The 17,583-nt window shown below is 56.4% G+C and overlaps 2 protein-coding genes across 2 annotated transcripts; both read left to right on the top strand.

Annotated features, from left to right (window-relative positions):
* Positions 1-9,659, top strand: DPH1 (diphthamide biosynthesis 1). The gene is made up of 13 exons (XM_035027557.1): positions 1-145; positions 2,126-2,278; positions 2,401-2,464; positions 4,042-4,163; positions 4,616-4,773; positions 4,902-5,023; positions 6,539-6,607; positions 7,015-7,171; positions 7,304-7,404; positions 7,927-8,005; positions 8,465-8,605; positions 8,784-8,882; positions 9,573-9,659. The coding sequence occupies exons 1-12, from the start codon at positions 85-87 to the stop codon at positions 8,862-8,864; spliced, it is 1,308 nt and encodes a 435-aa protein (XP_034883448.1). The 5' UTR covers positions 1-84; the 3' UTR covers positions 8,865-8,882; positions 9,573-9,659.
* Positions 8,889-10,413, top strand: OVCA2 (OVCA2 serine hydrolase domain containing). The gene is made up of 2 exons (XM_035027558.1): positions 8,889-9,236; positions 9,573-10,413. Exons 1-2 carry the CDS (start codon positions 8,927-8,929, stop codon positions 10,070-10,072), a joined length of 810 nt encoding a protein of 269 aa, XP_034883449.1. The 5' UTR covers positions 8,889-8,926; the 3' UTR covers positions 10,073-10,413.
* Positions 10,414-17,583: the final 7,170 nt, after the last annotated feature.

Below are 17,583 nucleotides of genomic sequence, written 5' to 3'. Positions count from 1 at the left end.
AGCGACCGGCGGTCGATCGCAATGCCTGAGCTCTCGGCGCTCTTCTAGCGCTGCCTTTTTGGTCTCCATGTGGACAGGTCAGTGATGGCGGCGCTGGCGGAGTCCGTGGCGGCGGGGCCGGGCAGCCGAAACGGCACTGGTAGAGGTGGGTGCTACTACGCTGCGGCCTCCGGACCTCGCATCGCGAGTTAGGGCCCCCAAGTCAGGGACAGAATCATCCCCCGCTAATGGCGGCGGCCTTTCTCCGCCAGACCCGGAAGGCCCCGCTGTCGCTTGCCCCGGCGGCTTTCGCTGGAGCACAGAGGGCCCGGTCTTCCTTTTGCAGCCTTAGGGCGCGATCGGGAGCAGCGCTTCCTAGGAGCTTGTAGTCCTCAAGCCGGAAACGCTGCCCGCCCTGCCTTGGCTGGCACAGGAAGACTCACGGATAAGGCGGACCCGATGGGGAAGGAAAGAGCCGGGCGCGTTGCAGCGGTCATTCCACAAGTGGGCCCACAGGGAATGCCTTCAGGAAAGAGGCACATGGCTTCATTCACCAGGCACTCACCGAGCGCTCACTAACTGCCAGGCCCTTGCTGGATGCAGGGGACTGCACGACAGCCTTGCTCTCAGGGGTCTCCGTGTACCGGAGAATACCGATGTAAACAGAAGATCACAGACACGTGATAAAGGAGGAGGCGCCTAACTAGTCCTGGGGACAAATTGAGCTAAGACCAGCAGCTCCCACACCCCAACGACCACGAGGGACTTGCCCGGTCAGAGGAGCTTCTGTGAGGGGCCCAGGGTTCTGGGCTGGTTGTTCCAAGGCCTTTGAAACAACTGAACAAAAACGATGGCAGTGGTAACGTTCAAATATGGTCTCAGGATCCCAGCCTGCCAATGCTCATTCTCCACTGACCATCATCACTACATCATCCACCCACAGGCAGAGGGTGAAGGGTCAAATCTGGGAGGATCCCTCCCATAGTAGTTAAGGGCCCTAGCGGAAGTTCTGAAACAAAGTACAGGTTCAATAAATATTTGTTCAATACATTAATTTCTTGTTTCCTTATCACATTCCCAAACTATCTTTTTCCTAAAGAGATAATAGGGGTTGAGCTAAACTGAATTGTGGGGAATAGGGGGCAAATTAAGGACTGCAGTTTTGCTAATGGGCTACAGTGTTTTCTCCTTTAATCAGGTTGTAATTTGTATACCTGCACTTGCCACCGCCAGACTACTAGCCACTAAAGGGCGAGGTCACTTCTCTTTCCTTACCTGTTTGCCCACAGTCCTAACTTGAGTGTGTTCTTTCATTTTTCCTGGGGTGGAACAATGGGACTAAGGAACCTGTTAAATCAGTTAAATGTTTGGTGTTTATTTCCCTTTTAAAAATGAGGAGGGGGGGGCGCCTGGGTGGCTCAGCCGTTAAGCGTCTGCCTTCAGCTCAGGTCATGATCCCAGGTCCTGGGATCGAGCCCCGCATCGGGCTCCCTGCTCCACGGGAAGCCTGCTTCTCCCTCTCCCACTCCCCCTGCTTGTGTTCCCTCTCTCACTGTGTCTCTCTCTGTCAAATAAATAAATAAAATCTTAAAAAAAAAAAAAATGAGGAGAGGGAAGAGTGTAGGGATTCATCAGTGTAGATAGAGTCAGTGGGACTTGAGTAAAGAGGGTAAAAGTCTTTAGTACTTATAACAGTTTGCTTATAGATCTCATATCTAGGACCTCAGAACTTCAAGGTGTTTTCAGGGACGGGGGGAACATTTTCCTAGACTGCTAGGCTTTTGGGTTTTCCTCAGAGTTGTTCTTTATCAAGGAGCAGTTGTTTGGACTTTTTCCCATTTGCCCCTCAGTTCAGTCTGCTGGTATCACCTCTGTTCTTCCAAAGGTAAGGGGTGAACTATACCCCACTCATGGACTCAAATCTTTGATTCCCAGTAATCTCACAACATGGAACCTAATTATGCAGATCTCTTCCTGGCTTAATGGGTTGTCTTTCCAGCTTCAGAATGAACTCAGTGAGGAAGAAGGCTGGGCCAACCCCCTTGGCATCTGGGATCTGGGCCTGAAACTTGGGTGGTGTTAACAGCTTAACTGGGTCTGGTTCTGTTTTAGGCCAGGTGCCAACTCAGGCCTTGCATTGTCCTAGGTCGAGCCCCTAGGGGCCGCCTGGCCAATCAGATCCCCCCTGAGATCCTGAACAACCCCCAGCTGCAGGCAGCCATTCAAGTCCTGCCTTCCAACTATAACTTTGAAATTCCCAAGACCATCTGGAGGATTCAGCAGGCCCGGGCCAAGAAGGGTGAGCCCCCAAGCTTTGAGATGGGGTAGGGTTGGAGAGGTTGCCTGGGTCAGTCAGGGGCAGTATCCCCATTCCAGCATTCTCCCAGCCCTCTGCTCTCATGTCTCTGCTCTGTCTTTCAGTGGCCTTGCAAATGCCTGAGGGCCTTCTCCTCTTTGCCTGCACCATTGTGGATATCTTGGAAAGGTGAGGCTTGGGGCTCTGGAGAAGAAGCTAAGCCAAGGCCTTCCCCATGCCCCTTGTAGCTCTGCCTGTTGACATTTTTTCCTTCTGGACCTTGGCCTTACCCTGTCCCTTCACACAACCATACACGCACAAAGGGAAAAAGCCAAAACTAAACTCCCAGCCTGCTGAGATCCCAGCCTGTCCGGCTTGGCTTGTCCATATAAATCTCTCTTTCCCTAAAATATTAAGGTGGGGGGTCGGGGGTGGTAGGGAATGAGTTGGTTCCAGTATCTTCAAAGCTGGGCCTAGAGCAGGTGCAGGTGGTGGGGCCTGAGGAGGAACTTAAGAATCCTCAGGGCTGACCTGGAATGAGCTGAGTTGTCAGCATCCGGTCTAGCCAAGGGGAACCTTTTTCTCTGGAACATTTGAGGGAGTAGGGCAAGGAGGGGCTTGGTGGGGGAGAAGTGTCTAGGAGATGGTATTCAGTTCCTCTCCCCTCTCTAAGTTTCTTCATTACAATGAGCCATCCTGGGGGGTGGGGGTGGGGAGTGCTCAGCCATCTGGAACCAGCACAGGAACAGGGAGGGGGAATGGGGGGAAAGGGGAGGTCATCTCGTGATAGGAACCTCCCACTTCCCTGCTGCTGCCCACCCCCCACTCCGCTTCTCATCCACTGCCACAGACTCACTTCCCAGCTCCCACCCTCTTGCCCCTTGGGGATGCTCTCTGGGGCTCAGGCCAATTTGCATACATTTTAATCTATAAAAAATTAAGTGCTCTGGCTGACTCAGACGCCTGGGCTGCATTTTAAGGAGTTGAATAATCTGCTTCTGTGCACAGACTGGTTTGGGGAAGGGAGAGGAGGGGGGCTGCTGACTGACAGCAACTCAGCTTTCCCCACCATGCCCCCAGGAGAGAAATGGGGAGACCCCAGTCAGCAAGCCAGGCCCCATGCCCCAGGGGCAGGTCTCTCAAGGAAGACCTGGTCCTCCAGCTCCATTCCCGTGGTGAATTTGGGGAGTGCGGGGTCTTCCCCACCCACCCCTGTCCCCCAGTGATTCAGGCCTGGCAGCAGATCCTATGGCAATGTGTTGGCCAGAGCCCACTCTTCCTGACGCACGAGGTATGTGGGTGGTGCCATGTGCTGTGGGGGAGCTGTTCATGGGTCCCCCCATCCTGGGCACAGAGGGCCCTAACTGAGGGTGGGGAGGTAGCAGGGGGTCTGGGTGACAGGGAGGCCGTGTGTATCCACCCATGCGTCCCCACGCACACCGCAGTGTCGAGGCATGGGAGTGGGTGCGTCTGTGTGTGTGTACGTGCTCATTGTTCTGGGTGGGCTGAGTCAGGGCGTCAGAGGTCTGTTTTTGACCCTGTGTATGCCAGGCTGAGGGGTGGGGGTCCTCCTTGCAGTCTGAGCTTGGACAGAGGAACCGGGGCGCTACAGAGACCATCGGCATACAGCGACGGTCCCAGGAGCTGCCGCCAGGACCGGGGGATGTGGCAGCTGGGCCCCGAGATACCCCATGGGGGTAGGTCTCTCTCCCACCTCACCCTTGTGTCACTGCCTCATTGTTCCCCCTGCTCCCCCGCCCCCACAGGTTCACAGAGGCTGAAGTGATGGTGATGGGCGATGTGACATATGGGGCTTGCTGTGTGGATGACTTTACTGCAAGGGCCCTGGGCGCTGACTTCCTGGTGCACTACGGCCACAGCTGCCTGGGTATGGCGAGCCGGGGTCCTGGCGGGGGGCAGAGAGGCAGGGCTGCGTGCTAATCCCCCGTCGGTGCCTTCTTGTCCTGCTTGCAGGCAGGAGGTCCCTCCCAGTGTCTGGGATGGCCTTGGCCTTCCTGCTCTGCAGGTACATCTTTTTTTTGGATTTGGTTGCCTTGGAAACAGTGTTGCTGTCCCAGATGTGGGTGTTCGAAAGGCTGTTGGTGGTAGAGCAGGCTGGGCCCCCCGGCCGAGTGACCGAAAAGGAGCTTCTGAGGGACCTATGACTGCCCCCCCCCCCCCCCCCCCCCCCCCCCCCCCCCCCCCCCCCCGCCGCCTACCCACTCCTTGTATCCCTAGGCTGAAGCCACTGGTCCTGGCTGCTCAGAGACCCTGGCCCAGGTAGGCCCCCTGCCCCTCTTGCCTTCCAAAACAGTCTCCTGACTTCTTGCCTCCTCCCAGTTCCCATGGACACCTCGGCCCAAGACTTCCGGGTACTGTACGTCTTTGTGGACATCCGAATAGATACTACCCACCTCCTGGATTCTATCCGCCTCACCTTTCCCCCTGCCACTTCCCTTGCCCTGGTCAGCACCATTCAGTTTGTGTCAACCTTGCAGGTAAGTGGACAGATAACAGCCAGCCTCCAGGCTGTTCCTGGGGCCCACGTTAGGTGCTCCAGGCTGGTCCTCTGGCCCTGGCTCTCCCTCCTCACCCACTTGCTTCCCTTCCCTCATCATCCCTACAGGCAGCTGCGAAGGAGCTGAAAGCTGAGTACCATGTGAGTGTCCCACAGTGCAAGCCCCTGTCCCCTGGGGAGATTCTGGGCTGCACGGCTCCCCATCTGCCCAAAGAGGTGGAGGCTGTTGTGTAAGTGAAAAATGGGGGGCCAGTTGTAGAGGCATAAGAAATGTACCCTAGAAGGGAGCCGGAGGTTCGTTGTATAGGAAAAGAAGCTGAGTCTCAAGCTCTTTAACTGTTTGCTCAAGGTCACCCTGCAAAATGGGGACCAAATAGGGTTTCAGGTTTCCTGTCTCCCTCTCAGGTGCTCTGTCCACCATGTAGGAGGCTATGCCCGGGGTGGGGCAGGAATCAGAGGGCTTCATCGGGGCGGGGCGGGGGGAGGGATGAGGGTGGGCTAGAAATGGTGGGAATGTAATTGGAGAAGATGGCTGGGCACGCCCAGGCTGCAGCCCCATTAATTTAGCATCCGGACAGCTAACAAGCAGGAGCAGTGTGTCTCCTGCTGCCTAATTATTTTCGGTAATGGAAATGCTTAATGTTGTGTGAATGCAGCCAGCCTCAGAGCCGGCAGCTCCCCCCGCGGGGACTAGGGAAGGGAGCCCCATTCCTAGCTGATGGCGGGGAAAGAGGGAGGGACACTCCCCTGACTCAGCCCTGCCCCTAGACAGGCCCACATCAGGGCCTTCCCCAGCCCAGACCTGGCAGCCCTGCTCCCCAAAGGGCGTTCCCCCTGTTCCTGCGCCCACATAATTCTGAACCCATAGGTGCCTACCCTTGGGGGCTTCAAGGTGTGTGTTGGAGGGAGAGACACCCTGGGTGTTGGCCGTTTATCACAAAAATCAGCGTGGTCTCCAGGAAAGTAGGAGCTGCCATGGCAGATTGTCCTCTATGCTCTGCCTTCTCCGTGGCTTGGGAAGCTACTTTTAGGGACAGGCTTGATAGAGCCTGGTGGTTAAGCCTAGAGTCAAGTCCCAGATTTACTGCTTAATAGCTGTGTGACTTTGGGCAAGTTTCTTAACATCCCTGAGCAGCAGTTGTATCTGTTGTAAAATGGGGATACTATAGGTAGCTTGGAGGACTGTTTGATAGGACTGAGTGAACTCCTGCATGGCAAGTGCTTAGTCCCGGCTTTGGTGCACAGAAGATGCAAACCCAGTAAACAGTAGTTGTTACGACTCAGTAGCAGGACCTGAGAACCAGTTTGGGTGCAGAGAGCCAGTGTATACCCCGAAACTTCATTTACAACATTGATGACACCTTGAACCCTACTTGCCATGTCTATGTTGAGCTAGGCGAAGGAGAACCTGTCCCGCCACCTCCGAGCTAGGATCTCTAGAGCCCTGCGCGGCCTTCCCATGGCCTTGGCTGCCGTTTTACCTGTCCCCCACAAGGCTGGGGGACGGAACAGTTCTTAGATCTGCATTACATAACTAGAAGGGCCTTATTGCTCATCCAGTTCAAACTCCTTGTTTTGCATGTGCGAAAACCAAGGCTTCGGGAGGCCGAATGATGACTTAGGCCAGTTCACACACACGCACAGCAGCGCACTCAGCCAGGAACTCTGGACCTCCCGGCCAGTGCCTGCCTTTTCTGCTGCCTCACTCCACCCCATACTTATCATCCCCTCTCTCCCTGCCGCAGATATCTCGGAGACGGCCGTTTCCATCTGGAGTCTGTCATGATTGCCAACCCTAGTGTCCCCGCTTACCGGTATGGGCTGAGCTGGGCTGACCAGCCAGGGAGGGGGTGGGATTTCCCTGCCACTGAAGCCCTCAGTTGGTTGAAATTTCCTCATTCCCGGGCCCCTTGACAGCCAACAGCTCTAAGGATCTGAGGTAACTGGGTCCTGAATCCAGGTGTCAGACCCAGGGCTGGAGCTGCACAGTACCCACCCATCCCCTGGGAGTCACACTGAGATCCGAAACCCCCCCTCCTACTTTTCCCTGCTCCAGCTGTGGGACTGAGCTTTCCAGCGACGATCTCTGTTCTCGCCTCTATTCCTAATTACCTGCGTGGAACCTAAAGATTTAGGAGACCAAGGGGCTGGGTCAGGGAGCCGTGTGTACAACAGGTGCTGTGGATGGCTGTCGCCATAACCCTGATAGCTTCTTTTCCAGATACGACCCATACAGCAAAGTCCTCTCCAGAGAGCACTATGACCATCAGCGCATGCAGACCAGCCGCCAAGAAGCCATAGCCACGGCCCGCTCAGCTAAATCCTGGGGCCTTATCCTGGGCACTTTGGGCCGCCAGGGCAGCCCCAAAATTCTGGAGGTCAGAGGGCTTGGGATGGCCTCTGGAGGAGGGGACTGACTAGAAACCCAGCTGGGAAAATCGGTAGACTAAGGGATTTAGACTTGGCTGCTCAGTCGTGGTGACCTGAGCTTGGCCTCCCTCTTCCAACAGCACCTGGAATCTCGACTCCAAGCCTTGGGACTTCCCTTCATGAGGCTGCTGCTTTCTGAGATCTTCCCCAGCAAGCTTAGCCTACTTCCTGAAGTGGATGTGTAAGTTTTCTCACCCTACCTCTCTAGCTGTGACTCTGGCTAAGGAAGCTTAGATCTGAGTCCTGCCCAGCACATACTGAAGGCTGGAGTCAGTGGGAATTGCTTCCGTGAAATTTTAATGTTTACAGAGCACTCAGGGGCTTAGCAGGGGCTACCCTTGGCTATGGGTCACACCCATTTCGGTTTGGGGGCTCACAGGTAACTGCAACATCACAGTCATTCGGTGTGAGATGAGTTTGTGGGGTGGTTGGCACCTGCAGTGTACCCAAACTAAAGTGAATTTGATTCTGAGGACACGATCACAGATGAGCTGCCCAGGCCCTGCCCTCAGCTCACAGAGCGCTCTCCTGGAGAAAACAAACAGCGCTATAGTGTTACTCTGAACAGTAGTAGGTGACTGTCTTTTCATTGGGTGTGTTGGGGACACAGTCATGTTTTTCAGCATGCTGCCCAGAAGGGGAGGGACCTCCCCCACCCCCCCCACCCCCCACCCCTTGGGTCTCACGTGACTTCCCTTCCCAGGTGGGTGCAGGTAGCATGTCCGCGCCTTTCCATTGACTGGGGCACAGCCTTCCCCAAGCCACTGCTGACACCCTATGAGGTAACACTAAGTTTTGAAATACCTGAGAGTGGACTTTGCACCTGGTTCTGTCAAGGGAGGGATCTGCAGTGGGGTGGGCAGCAACTTAGTTACAGCTGACTCATTTCCTAGCTGTGTGGCCTTGGGCAAGTCCCTTGACCTGTCTGAGCCTCGAATTTCCTTTCTGTGGTATGGGGATAATAGGACCTCTATAGGCCATCGTGAAGACTGAATTAATTAATCCTGCGCAGAAAGAGTTGGCAAAGGGGCGCCTGGGTGGCTCAGTCGATTAAGCGTCTGCCTTCGGCTCAAGTCATGATCTCAGGGTCCTGGGATTGAGTCCCGCATGGGGCTCCCTGCTCTGCGGAGAGCCTGTTTCTCCCTCTCCCCTTGCTCTTCTCTCTCTCTGTCAAATAAATAAAATCTTAAAAAAAAAAAAAAAAAAAAGTTGGCAAATGTTGTCCTGTTGTCCTCCCCTAGGCAGTGGTGGCCCTGAGGGACATTTCCTGGCAGCAGCCCTACCCTATGGACTTCTACGCCGGCAGCTCCTTGGGGCCGTGGACAGCGAACCACGGACGGAACCGGCCCCCCCAGGCCCTGAGCCCGCCGGCGCTGGAGAAGGTAGGCCGGCACCGCCAGCCGGGAGGAGAGGGACCAAAGCCGGGCCTGGCCCTGGCCGCCTCCCTAGCGACGCGAGCCGAGGCCGCCGCTGTGCGGCCGCTCCGGGAAATGCACGGGAGCAGGGTGGAGGACGTCGCGGGCTGGAGACCCCGAGCAAAGTCTGCGACCTCCGATGCAGGAGGCCACGCACCCCTCTCCAGCCGCGGCTTGCGACGGCTGCAGCTGCAGAGACGACAAGGGAGCACCGCCCGCGCGGTGAGACGCTCCTCGGTCTCAGGTATCCGCCCCTGCTCCGGCCGCGCCTGACCCCTCCCCGTTGTTATGGGAACACCCGCTCGCTCTGAGGCCCGCCTTCGGGGTGGTGCCGGCCTTTGGTTCCGCCCCTCGAATATTCGATTTCCGCTCGGGGAAAGGCTGCTTCCGGTCCCTGGCGCGTTGCCCCGCAAGATGGCGGCGCAGCGACCCCTGCGGGTGTTAGCCCTGGCCGGCTTCCGGCAGAGCGAGCGGGGCTTCCGCGAGAAGACGGGAGCGCTGAGGAAGGCGCTGCGGGGCCGCGCCGAGCTCGTGTGCCTCAGCGGCCCGCACCTGGTCGCGGATGCCGCGGGCCCCGAGGGCGCCGGGCCGGACTCCGGTGAGACGGGCGCTGCCCGGGAAATGCCCTCTGAGGCTTTGATCTGGCCTCGTTTCAGCATACCCCCACGCTGTGTCCTCACCTCGTTCCTTCCCCCTGCCCTTACTCTTCCTTGCTTCCATCCCAGCGTCCCAGGCTTCCGCCTTGATCAGTCTTCCCCGTCTTGCCATGCCACTCTGCTCTCCACTTCATTCCCGCCAGCTTTTCTTCTCGTCTTCGACCGCCTCTTTGTTTGCTCGTTGTCATTCCCAAGCCCTCCGTCGCCTCCCTTTTTCATTTCTCATCACCTAGATACCCGCTTGCCCTAACCGCAGCCTTTCCCCCGTATCGCTGTAGAGCCCTGCCTTCAGGAGGAGCAGCCCCGAGGCTGGTGGTTTTCAGAACAGGAGGCAGACGTTTTCAACGCCCTGAGCCAGCCCACAGTGTGCAGAGGTCTGGAGGAAGCCTTGGGAACCGTGGCACAGGCCCTGAAGACACTGGGGCCTTTCGATGGGCTCCTTGGTTTCAGCCAGGGGGCTGCGCTAGCAGCCGTTGTGTGTGCCCTTGGCCAAGCCGGCGATCCCCGCTTCCCCTTGCCAAGGTTTATCATCCTGGTATCTGGTTTCTGTCCTCGGGGCCTTGGACTCAAGGAACGCATCGTGCAGGGCCCCTTGTTACTGCCTTCGCTCCATGTTTTCGGGGACACCGACTGCGTCATCCCCTCTCAGGAAAGTATGCAACTGGCTAGCCGATTCACTGGGGCCATCACCCTCACGCACTCTGGTGGCCACTTCATTCCAGCAGCTGCGGCCCAGCGCCAGGCCTACCTCAAGTTCTTGGACCAGTTTGCAGAGTGAAAGATCAACAAATGGCTCTGCCCCTACATCCCCCACCCCCACATGACTTCGGGACAGTCTCTAACCGGTCCTCCCCCTTATCCCACCTCCCCTGGGAGCTCAACTGCTGTTAGTGGTCCTCACCATCACCAATTAAGAGACAAGTATCAGTTCTAAGACTCAAGTTATTGTAAGTCTAGCTCTACACTTAAGAAAAAAGGGATCAGGAGGCCTTAGTGGACCTTGGCATCTGATACTCCAGCATGAAAAAGGCTGGTGGACCCCTGGATGAGTGGAGGGTGACATGGGAAAAGCAGGGGCTGGTGCTGTGTGACTGCCACATAATAAAGTGGTGATGGCGATTTCGAGCATCTTTTTTCTCATACACACAGAAAAACCCATTTTGTATCAGAAGTCTGGATTCCTGGCCACCCACCCAGCCTCTAGCACCGCTCCAAAGAGGGACGTGTTTCCAGTTATGAGCCCCCAGGATAAGCTCATGTGTGCACACATTTGGTAGAAGTGTCTCAAGTCCCAAGCTGAAGGAAAGGAGGCCTTGGTGGCGGAGTTGGAAGAATTTACATCTGAGAAGTTTTGGGAAGAGATCACCTGGCAAGGTGCTGCCTGGGCTCCACGGAGTTAGGCTTCCTCCATCTTGATCCCTGAGGGTTGTGTGCTGGCCTTCTGTCGAACTCTGGCTTCTTGGGTTCTCTGCTTTCTCCTCCAGAATTGCTTTAGCTCTGAACTATGAGCTTGAAGGGTGGGATGGTAGTAGACCTTGGGTAGAGGCCCAAGACCACACGGAAGAAACCCTTTTACAAACCTGCCCTCACCTACAGAGTTTCTGGGGTTGATGCTACTCTGGAGTGATCCAGCCAAGGCTTAAGTAGCCCCTCCAGTTTTAGAGTGCACTTGTTCCTAGGCACTCTATAGACTGCCCACTTTAGCTATTTGCCCTACTTCCAGTTCCCCCACCTGTGGCCCACCCTAGTCTCTGATTTCAGCCCTGCCTCTGCAGGATCACCACCTTGTTCCTTTTCTGGAAGATCACAGGAGGCCCTGATCTAGCCCTCAAACATGGTTGCCCCCGGGGAAGTTAGGAATTGAGTAGGAATTGGGTTAGGGGATATAGCACAAATACTCCAGCCCATCTGGAGACAGACTAATATCCCTTAAATTACCCCAAATCCTGAATTCTTCACTGCAGATAGTAATTAAGAAAAAAAAAAAAGTTGGAGTTACACCCCTACCCCCAACAGACCCAGTTTACTGGATTTAGGACCTTTACAGCAGACAGTGGGGGTGGGAGGGTAGCCCCCTGGCTACAGTCTGCCTCTGCTTGCCCTAGGCGTTTTAAAGGGACCCTTTCCTCGGCCAAAGGAGGGGACTCAGAAATGGGCTGAATTACTCCCAACAGACCTGTTGGATTTGGCCCATAGAATTTTAGAAAATATTGGACTTAACAGTATTTGAAATCTTAGGAATTTCACACACAGAAAGATTCCTGGCTTCTCTGGAAATGAGCAGTTCAGAACGGAATGCAGTGGATCTGCAGTTGGGAGCTCACGCGCCCTCACGGCCATCCCAGGCTGCCCCCTTTAGCAAGGTCCCAAGAGGTGAAGATGGTGACAGTTGCTACCACAGCCCTTGCTATGTGGAATTACTGTGAGGATTAAAAGAGAGAGAACAAGATATGATGGGGAATGGATTTTAACCCAGGGCTTAAAGTTAGAAGGATAAGGATAGAGCAGAACAGTACTGGGTGGAGCAGAAGTGCTCAGTGCTCAGGGTGAGAATTCTCCTCCCTCCCCCACCTCCTGCTTCAAGAATCAGAAAATGTCCAAGCTAGAAGGAAAGAGATCATGTGGTCCACTGGTTCCCAACAAGTGAGATGTCCTCTCCCGTCACATCCTCCAGGAACAACAGAGAATCTTAAGGGTCATTGCCCCCCACCCCCCACACACACTCTGTGGACCACTTGCGTCAGAATTGTGTCAAAACTTAGATTCCTGGGGCCAACTCCTGACATACCGAGCCAATTGCTGGACCCAGGAATCTGCATTTTGGCAAACTCCCTGGACATTCCCATGCAACATGATATTTGAAAAACGTTGCCTTAGAGGGTAGAATACAAGTCTCTGGTAAATACGTGCTATTTGAAAAAAAACGAACATGGGATTCTCATGCATTCCACTAGGGAGGGGGAGAAAGCTCTCCAATTAAGAACCATTCATCTAATGTTTTCAATTTATACCTAAGGGAAATGAGGTCCAGAGGATAGCACACCGTTCATGGTGTGCTAACTACACCAGATACTGTGATAAGCAGAACCTTTAGAGTTGCCCAGTTTAATCTCACAATTTCCTGAGGTAGGTACTATTAACTTAATATTACAACTGAGGAAACAGGCACAGAGAAGTTCAGTAACTTACCCAAAGCTGGATTCCGATCCAGAACTCACATTCCTATCCTTTACTAGTCATGGTTTTCTCTCCTGCACCTCGGAGGTCAGCAGAGGCCACCCACCACCCACTACTGTTGGGCTCTATGTCCTGTCTGGGTCTCAACTTCCTAATCCATAAAATAGGATGGGGTGCACTTAATGAGTTCTAAGATACTAAAAAATTATCTACAGTCAGTTTTCTGTTTTTTTCCCCCTCTGACCATCTTCTCCAGATGGGTTCAAACTGCGAACAACTTGGTCCCTTCAGAATATCCCTCCCATTTCTCTTTTCTACCTCTCACTCCACCTTAGATACCTAAAGCTCTTGAGAGCGAGTCCCTGAGCAAAGAAGCCCCTCAACAGCCCCTGCTCAGAAAGATGTGCCCCCTTACCCCTGTTCATTCTGCCTAAGTGCCCAGAGCTGGGGTCTCCCCATCGACACCAGTCCCTCACAAAGACATTAACAGCCTAGTAGAATACTTAAGATTGAAATAGGCTTCTGCAGTTTTCAAAGGTTTTTACTCATTTTACTATTTGATCCTTACAACAAATCTGCCAAAGAGGAATGATTATTATCCCATGTTACACAAGACTCAGAAACCCAGCCCCTTAAATAATAACCAGTTGGTGATGAGGCCAGGTTGGACCTCCTGCTTCCCAGTGCACTAGGCCCATCTGCACACACTACAGTCTGCCCACGGATGTCTACTGGATTCCAGAATCAAGTACATTTAATCTAAGACCTCGGAGTCCTTGAGTGGGAGGAAGGAAGCATGTGGGAATTGATTAGCTGTAAAACCAGCACCAATTGCCTTAAAACTAGTTTAGTGAAGGAGGGGTTATGGAGAGGTAACAAAAAATTGGATTAATGAGTGGCAGGACTGGGTTGCACTAACCATTCCCAGCACTGTCCCTAGGGAAGTCCTGCACCCAATATGCATCAGTCAGCCCCTGCAGTGGGTGATGTTGGCGGTGGCAGGTGACATAAGCGTGTTTTTGAAGAGTTCGTGGCTCACGCTTCACTGGACAAATAGGACTTCAACCCCTCTGATATTCACTCTGCCACATTAGAGCTAATTTGAGACACTGTCTCAAATTAGAATCCAGCACCGATTGAGGTGAGGCTGCTTTCAGACAATGCTTTACTGACTGGGTTAACTTTACAAGCACACTGGTTTCCTGAGGGTTGGGGACCCTTCTTATCATCCTACATGAATCAGAGGATGAAAGAGTGAGGGAAGGCTGTAACTCCATCAGGAAATGGGTTCAAGGATTAGTCTCGCTTTCTGCCTACTCAGCAGAGGGGTTCCTGGAAGAATGCGGTTGTGGCACATTTAGGAAAACTTGGCTTCGTCTACTCCCTTCAGTCTCCAGGAAACCTTCAGGTCCCAGCAGCCTCCTCGCACGGAGGAGCTAAAAAGAACACAAATCCCAGAACTACCCCTTCTCTCGCCATTCCTTGGCTGCAACCTCGGCTAAGAGAACAGGATGGTCATTGAAGCGGGCGGTCAGAAATACTGCCCACCGTGCTTCTTTCCCTGCCTTGGTAGACACGCAGCAGACCCGAGAGTAGCCGGCCCCGCCCAGCCCCGCACCTCCCTCCGCCCCCACAGATTCATCCGATCTTGACTCGCCGCCCCCGCTTCCTCCTGCTCCTGGTCTCCCCCATCCGGGGCTGGCAGAGCGCGGCGGGCGCGGCGCGTGGGCGTGCTGCGGGGCGACCATGGCTGTAGACTGTTACCTCCGGTTCCCACAGTAACAATCGAAAGCCACGGTTGCCCTGGAGACGCGGGGGCGGGGCGCGCGCTGCTGACGGCACCGTGGCAGCTCCAGTCAGGCAGACGTCAGGACTGCGAGCTGGGGAGGGGGGTAGCGGGGGTAGCGCGCGCGATGGGGACCGGGCTCGGGCGCCGTGCGATGTGCGTGTGAGCCGGCCGCCGCCAGCAGCCTCTGGTGACCAGGGACCGGACGGGCGGATGGCAGAGCCTGCGCTGGATCAGCACCGCGGACAGCGGCGGCGCGGACAGCGCGCGCGGGGCTGAGGGACCCTGGGGGACAAAGGGGCCGGGGGCGCGGCAGGTGGCCGGGTCCGCGGTCCTGGGGCGGGGCCAGGCGTCGGTGGCCGTGACTGGAGACTGTTACTGAGGGCGGCCCGGGCAGTAAGCAGTCTAGAGCCAAGGTGCCGGCGCGCTGCCCGGGCGGGCGGTGGTGCCTCCGTCGCCCGCAGCTGGGGGCGCTGCTGCTCTTCCTCCCCCGCGTCTCCCGCCTTTCTCGGCCCCAGCGCTCGCGGACAGGCACGCGGCCCTTGACGTCAAAGCCCTGTGACGTCAAATATGTCCCTGCGGAGAGGCACTTCCGGCGGCGGGGGGGGGGCGCTCAGTTGGGGGCGGGGCAGTCCGGCCGAGGCCCCGCCCCCGCCTGGTCCTGAGAGGACAGCTCCTCGCGCAGAGGCGGGAAGTCGGGGGCGCAAAGGGACCAGCCCGACGGGATGGGACGGGGAGGGGGCGCCCGACTGGATGCAGGGTGGGGGTCCCGAGAGAGCCACGGCTAGGTCGGCGGGCAGGTGGGCGTCTGTCCTTCGCCGGCGGCCCCGCTCAGCCGGCCAGGGACAGCGAGGCTGAGTCACTGCGCTGCGGGGAGGGGGAGGAGGGGGCGCGTCTTCTGGGGCGTCAGCACCTTCGCCCCACTTTCTTGGGAGTATGGCGCAGGAGCCCCAGGAAATGTCGCAGGGACCCTGGGGGCCGTCCTCTGTTCGATGCTCCTCCGAAGTGGCTGCGTCTTCATCCGGGCGCGGGCAGGTGCTGCACGGGGTTCTGGGTACGCCTCCGGCCCGGCTCCACCAGCTGCGAGGGGATCCTCGTCCCCCACCCTGTCCCCAATCCCACCCCTTAGGGGCCCTCCAACCTGCCGTCTGCCGGTCTCCTCATTGCCCTTCCGTCCGTGTCCGTGCATCGGTCCATCTGTAGCCCGTCGGTCGGTCAGTCCCACTTACCTGTCGGGCCGCGCCGCGCCGGCTCCCGCTCGCCTCCCGCAGCCCGGCTGGCGCGGCTGCTTTTATAGGCGCGCGTAGTACTCGTGCGGCGGCTCATTCATGCGGCCGCGGCTCCTACACACTGACGCGCTGCCGACGTCAGCAGGGAATTTAGGAAACGGGAAGAGGGGCTATTTATAGTGGCGAGGCGGGGGGTTGGGGGGGACCAAGGCGACGGGGAGCTGGGAGGGGGAGGAGGGCGCACGGAAGCAGGAACAGGGAGGGGGAGCCCGGGGCCCCTGTACGGGTCTACAAAGGGTTAACTTTCCGGAACTGCGGGCTGGGGGCCGGCGGGAGGACAGAGCCGGGAGGGCCGACGGGTCCGTTACACCTTTATGCACTCTGGGACACCTGGGGGGGGGGGGGAAATCCCACTTCCCACCTGGCCTTCTGAGGTGCTCACGCGGGAGCCCCCTCTCCCACTCCTCAATTCCGGGACCCGACGGCTCTGTGACGTCACAAGATGACCCTCGGTGGCGTTACACCCCGCATGGCCGCTGCAGTGTCGTCACTCTGGGGTGGGAGGTACAGGAGAGGAAGCTGGACCTGAGGAGGGGGCCTAAAGCAGTATCTAGAGCTGTGGCGTCGAGGACATGGGGGAAGAAGAGCCCAGGGCTCGCAGAAGCTTTGTAGGAGTCTGGGCCTAGAAGGAATGGGGGGGTCTAGGTACCAATCAGGAGCTGGAGACCGCGGAAAACTTGAGAAGGGTGGCTTGCACTCCCCGGACATGAGCAAGGGGTTCCTCTATGGGGGAGTTGGGGGAAAGACGGTAGGAGAAGGGGGTGAGTAGAAGAGGAAGCCTCAGCAAATGGAGGGGAGGAGGACGGGTGGGCAGTGCCAGTTTCAGAGCCTTGCACCCAGCAGACCGCATCCAGGACCCATTTGTGGGCATTGGCAGAGCTCATGAGAGAGTGACAATGAGTGAGGGAGACCAAGGGCTCAGCAGCTTAGCAGAGAGGGATCTCCAGAGGGCGGAGTGGCAAAACCACTTCCTGGAGGAGTTAGAGTTCCTGGAGGTATGATATTGACAGGAAGGCCCTAAGCCATGTGGGGCAGAAGTGTCCTGAACAAGAGCAGGGAAATGAAAGATCCTGGCTCCATCAAGTGAGGAAAGTTCTAAATGGAGGAGGGTGAATGTGTTCAGAGAGAGGAGATGGATTGTGTGGGGGTGGGGTGGGGGTGGGGAGCAGTGCCAGGCAGGTAGGGTAGGTAGAAACTAGGGAGGGAGGGAAAGATCAAAGACTGAAGAGGAGTGAAGTCCACAGGAAGGCAGCAAGGCTGGCTGCAGGTCTTTGAGACCCTTCCATAGGGACGTAAGGACAGCCTGAGGGGAGGGATGGGAGCAGTGAGTTAATTCAGGGAGTAGGGATTTGGGGAGAGTGTTGACGAAAAACAAAGTGGGCACAGTGGACACTGCACAAAAGTGAAACTGGGTTGAGGGGCTCCTTGTGGGGCTAGGATCTGGTCCCATCAAGAGGATAAAAGATTCCAGCAGAAACGCAGTCGGAGAGGTCCTGCACAACCTTTGGAATCTAGCCTCCTGGAGTCTTCCCCCTCCCCCCGCCCACCACCTCTTTTTCTTTTGCCTCCAGCCTTTGTCTCTGTGGTTCTCTTCTCCAGGACTGCTTTTCTGTGTGGGGGAAGAACTCTTATTCATCCATCAAAGCCCAGTTCTAAGAGCTCTTCTTCCGAGGAGCCTTCCCGCCTTTCTCCAGCACTCCATACACTTTTTTCCGCTTCAGCGCACAACACATCCACCCCTCGGCCAAGATGTCGTGGTCCATCTCCCCTAGAGGCTGGCAGCCCCGGAACCCACCGTTTTCGTTCTTGGAAGCTCACCGCAACCCTAGTGAGGAGACCGTGGGTAGACGGAGGAGAGGACTGGGATAAAATGGATCCAGAACACGGAGTAGAAACAGGGTGAGGACAGGATCAGGACGCGGTGGGAGTCAGAAGGACCGGTGGGGACCAAGAGCCAACGGATGGCCCCGAGGACATGAAGATGTCTGCGGAGGAAAGAGAGCCTCTGGGGGGCGCCCGAGACCTTAGTGTCTGTCA

The sequence above is a fragment of the Mirounga leonina genome, unplaced genomic scaffold (assembly GCF_011800145.1).
Source record: "Mirounga leonina isolate KUSES-001 unplaced genomic scaffold, KU_Mleo_1.0 Mir_200, whole genome shotgun sequence".
NCBI lineage: Eukaryota > Metazoa > Chordata > Mammalia > Carnivora > Phocidae > Mirounga > Mirounga leonina.
The sequence above is the reverse complement of the archived record's forward strand: the minus strand, read 5'-3'. Positions and strand labels throughout refer to the sequence as shown.

Bases quoted from the DNA above. Each gene is read 5' to 3' on its own strand.
- DPH1 (XM_035027557.1), top strand. From the start codon at position 85: ATGGCGGCGCTGGCGGAGTCCGTGGCGGCGGGGCCGGGCAGCCGAAAC. The intron at 4,774-4,901 runs GTAAGTGGACAG...TCATCCCTACAG, and splicing joins AGTTTGTGTCAACCTTGCAG to GCAGCTGCGAAGGAGCTGAA. The intron at 6,608-7,014 runs GTATGGGCTGAG...CTTCTTTTCCAG, and splicing joins CCTAGTGTCCCCGCTTACCG to ATACGACCCATACAGCAAAG.
- OVCA2 (XM_035027558.1), top strand. From the start codon at position 8,927: ATGGGAACACCCGCTCGCTCTGAGGCCCGCCTTCGGGGTGGTGCCGGC. The intron at 9,237-9,572 runs GTGAGACGGGCG...GTATCGCTGTAG, and splicing joins GGGCGCCGGGCCGGACTCCG to AGCCCTGCCTTCAGGAGGAG.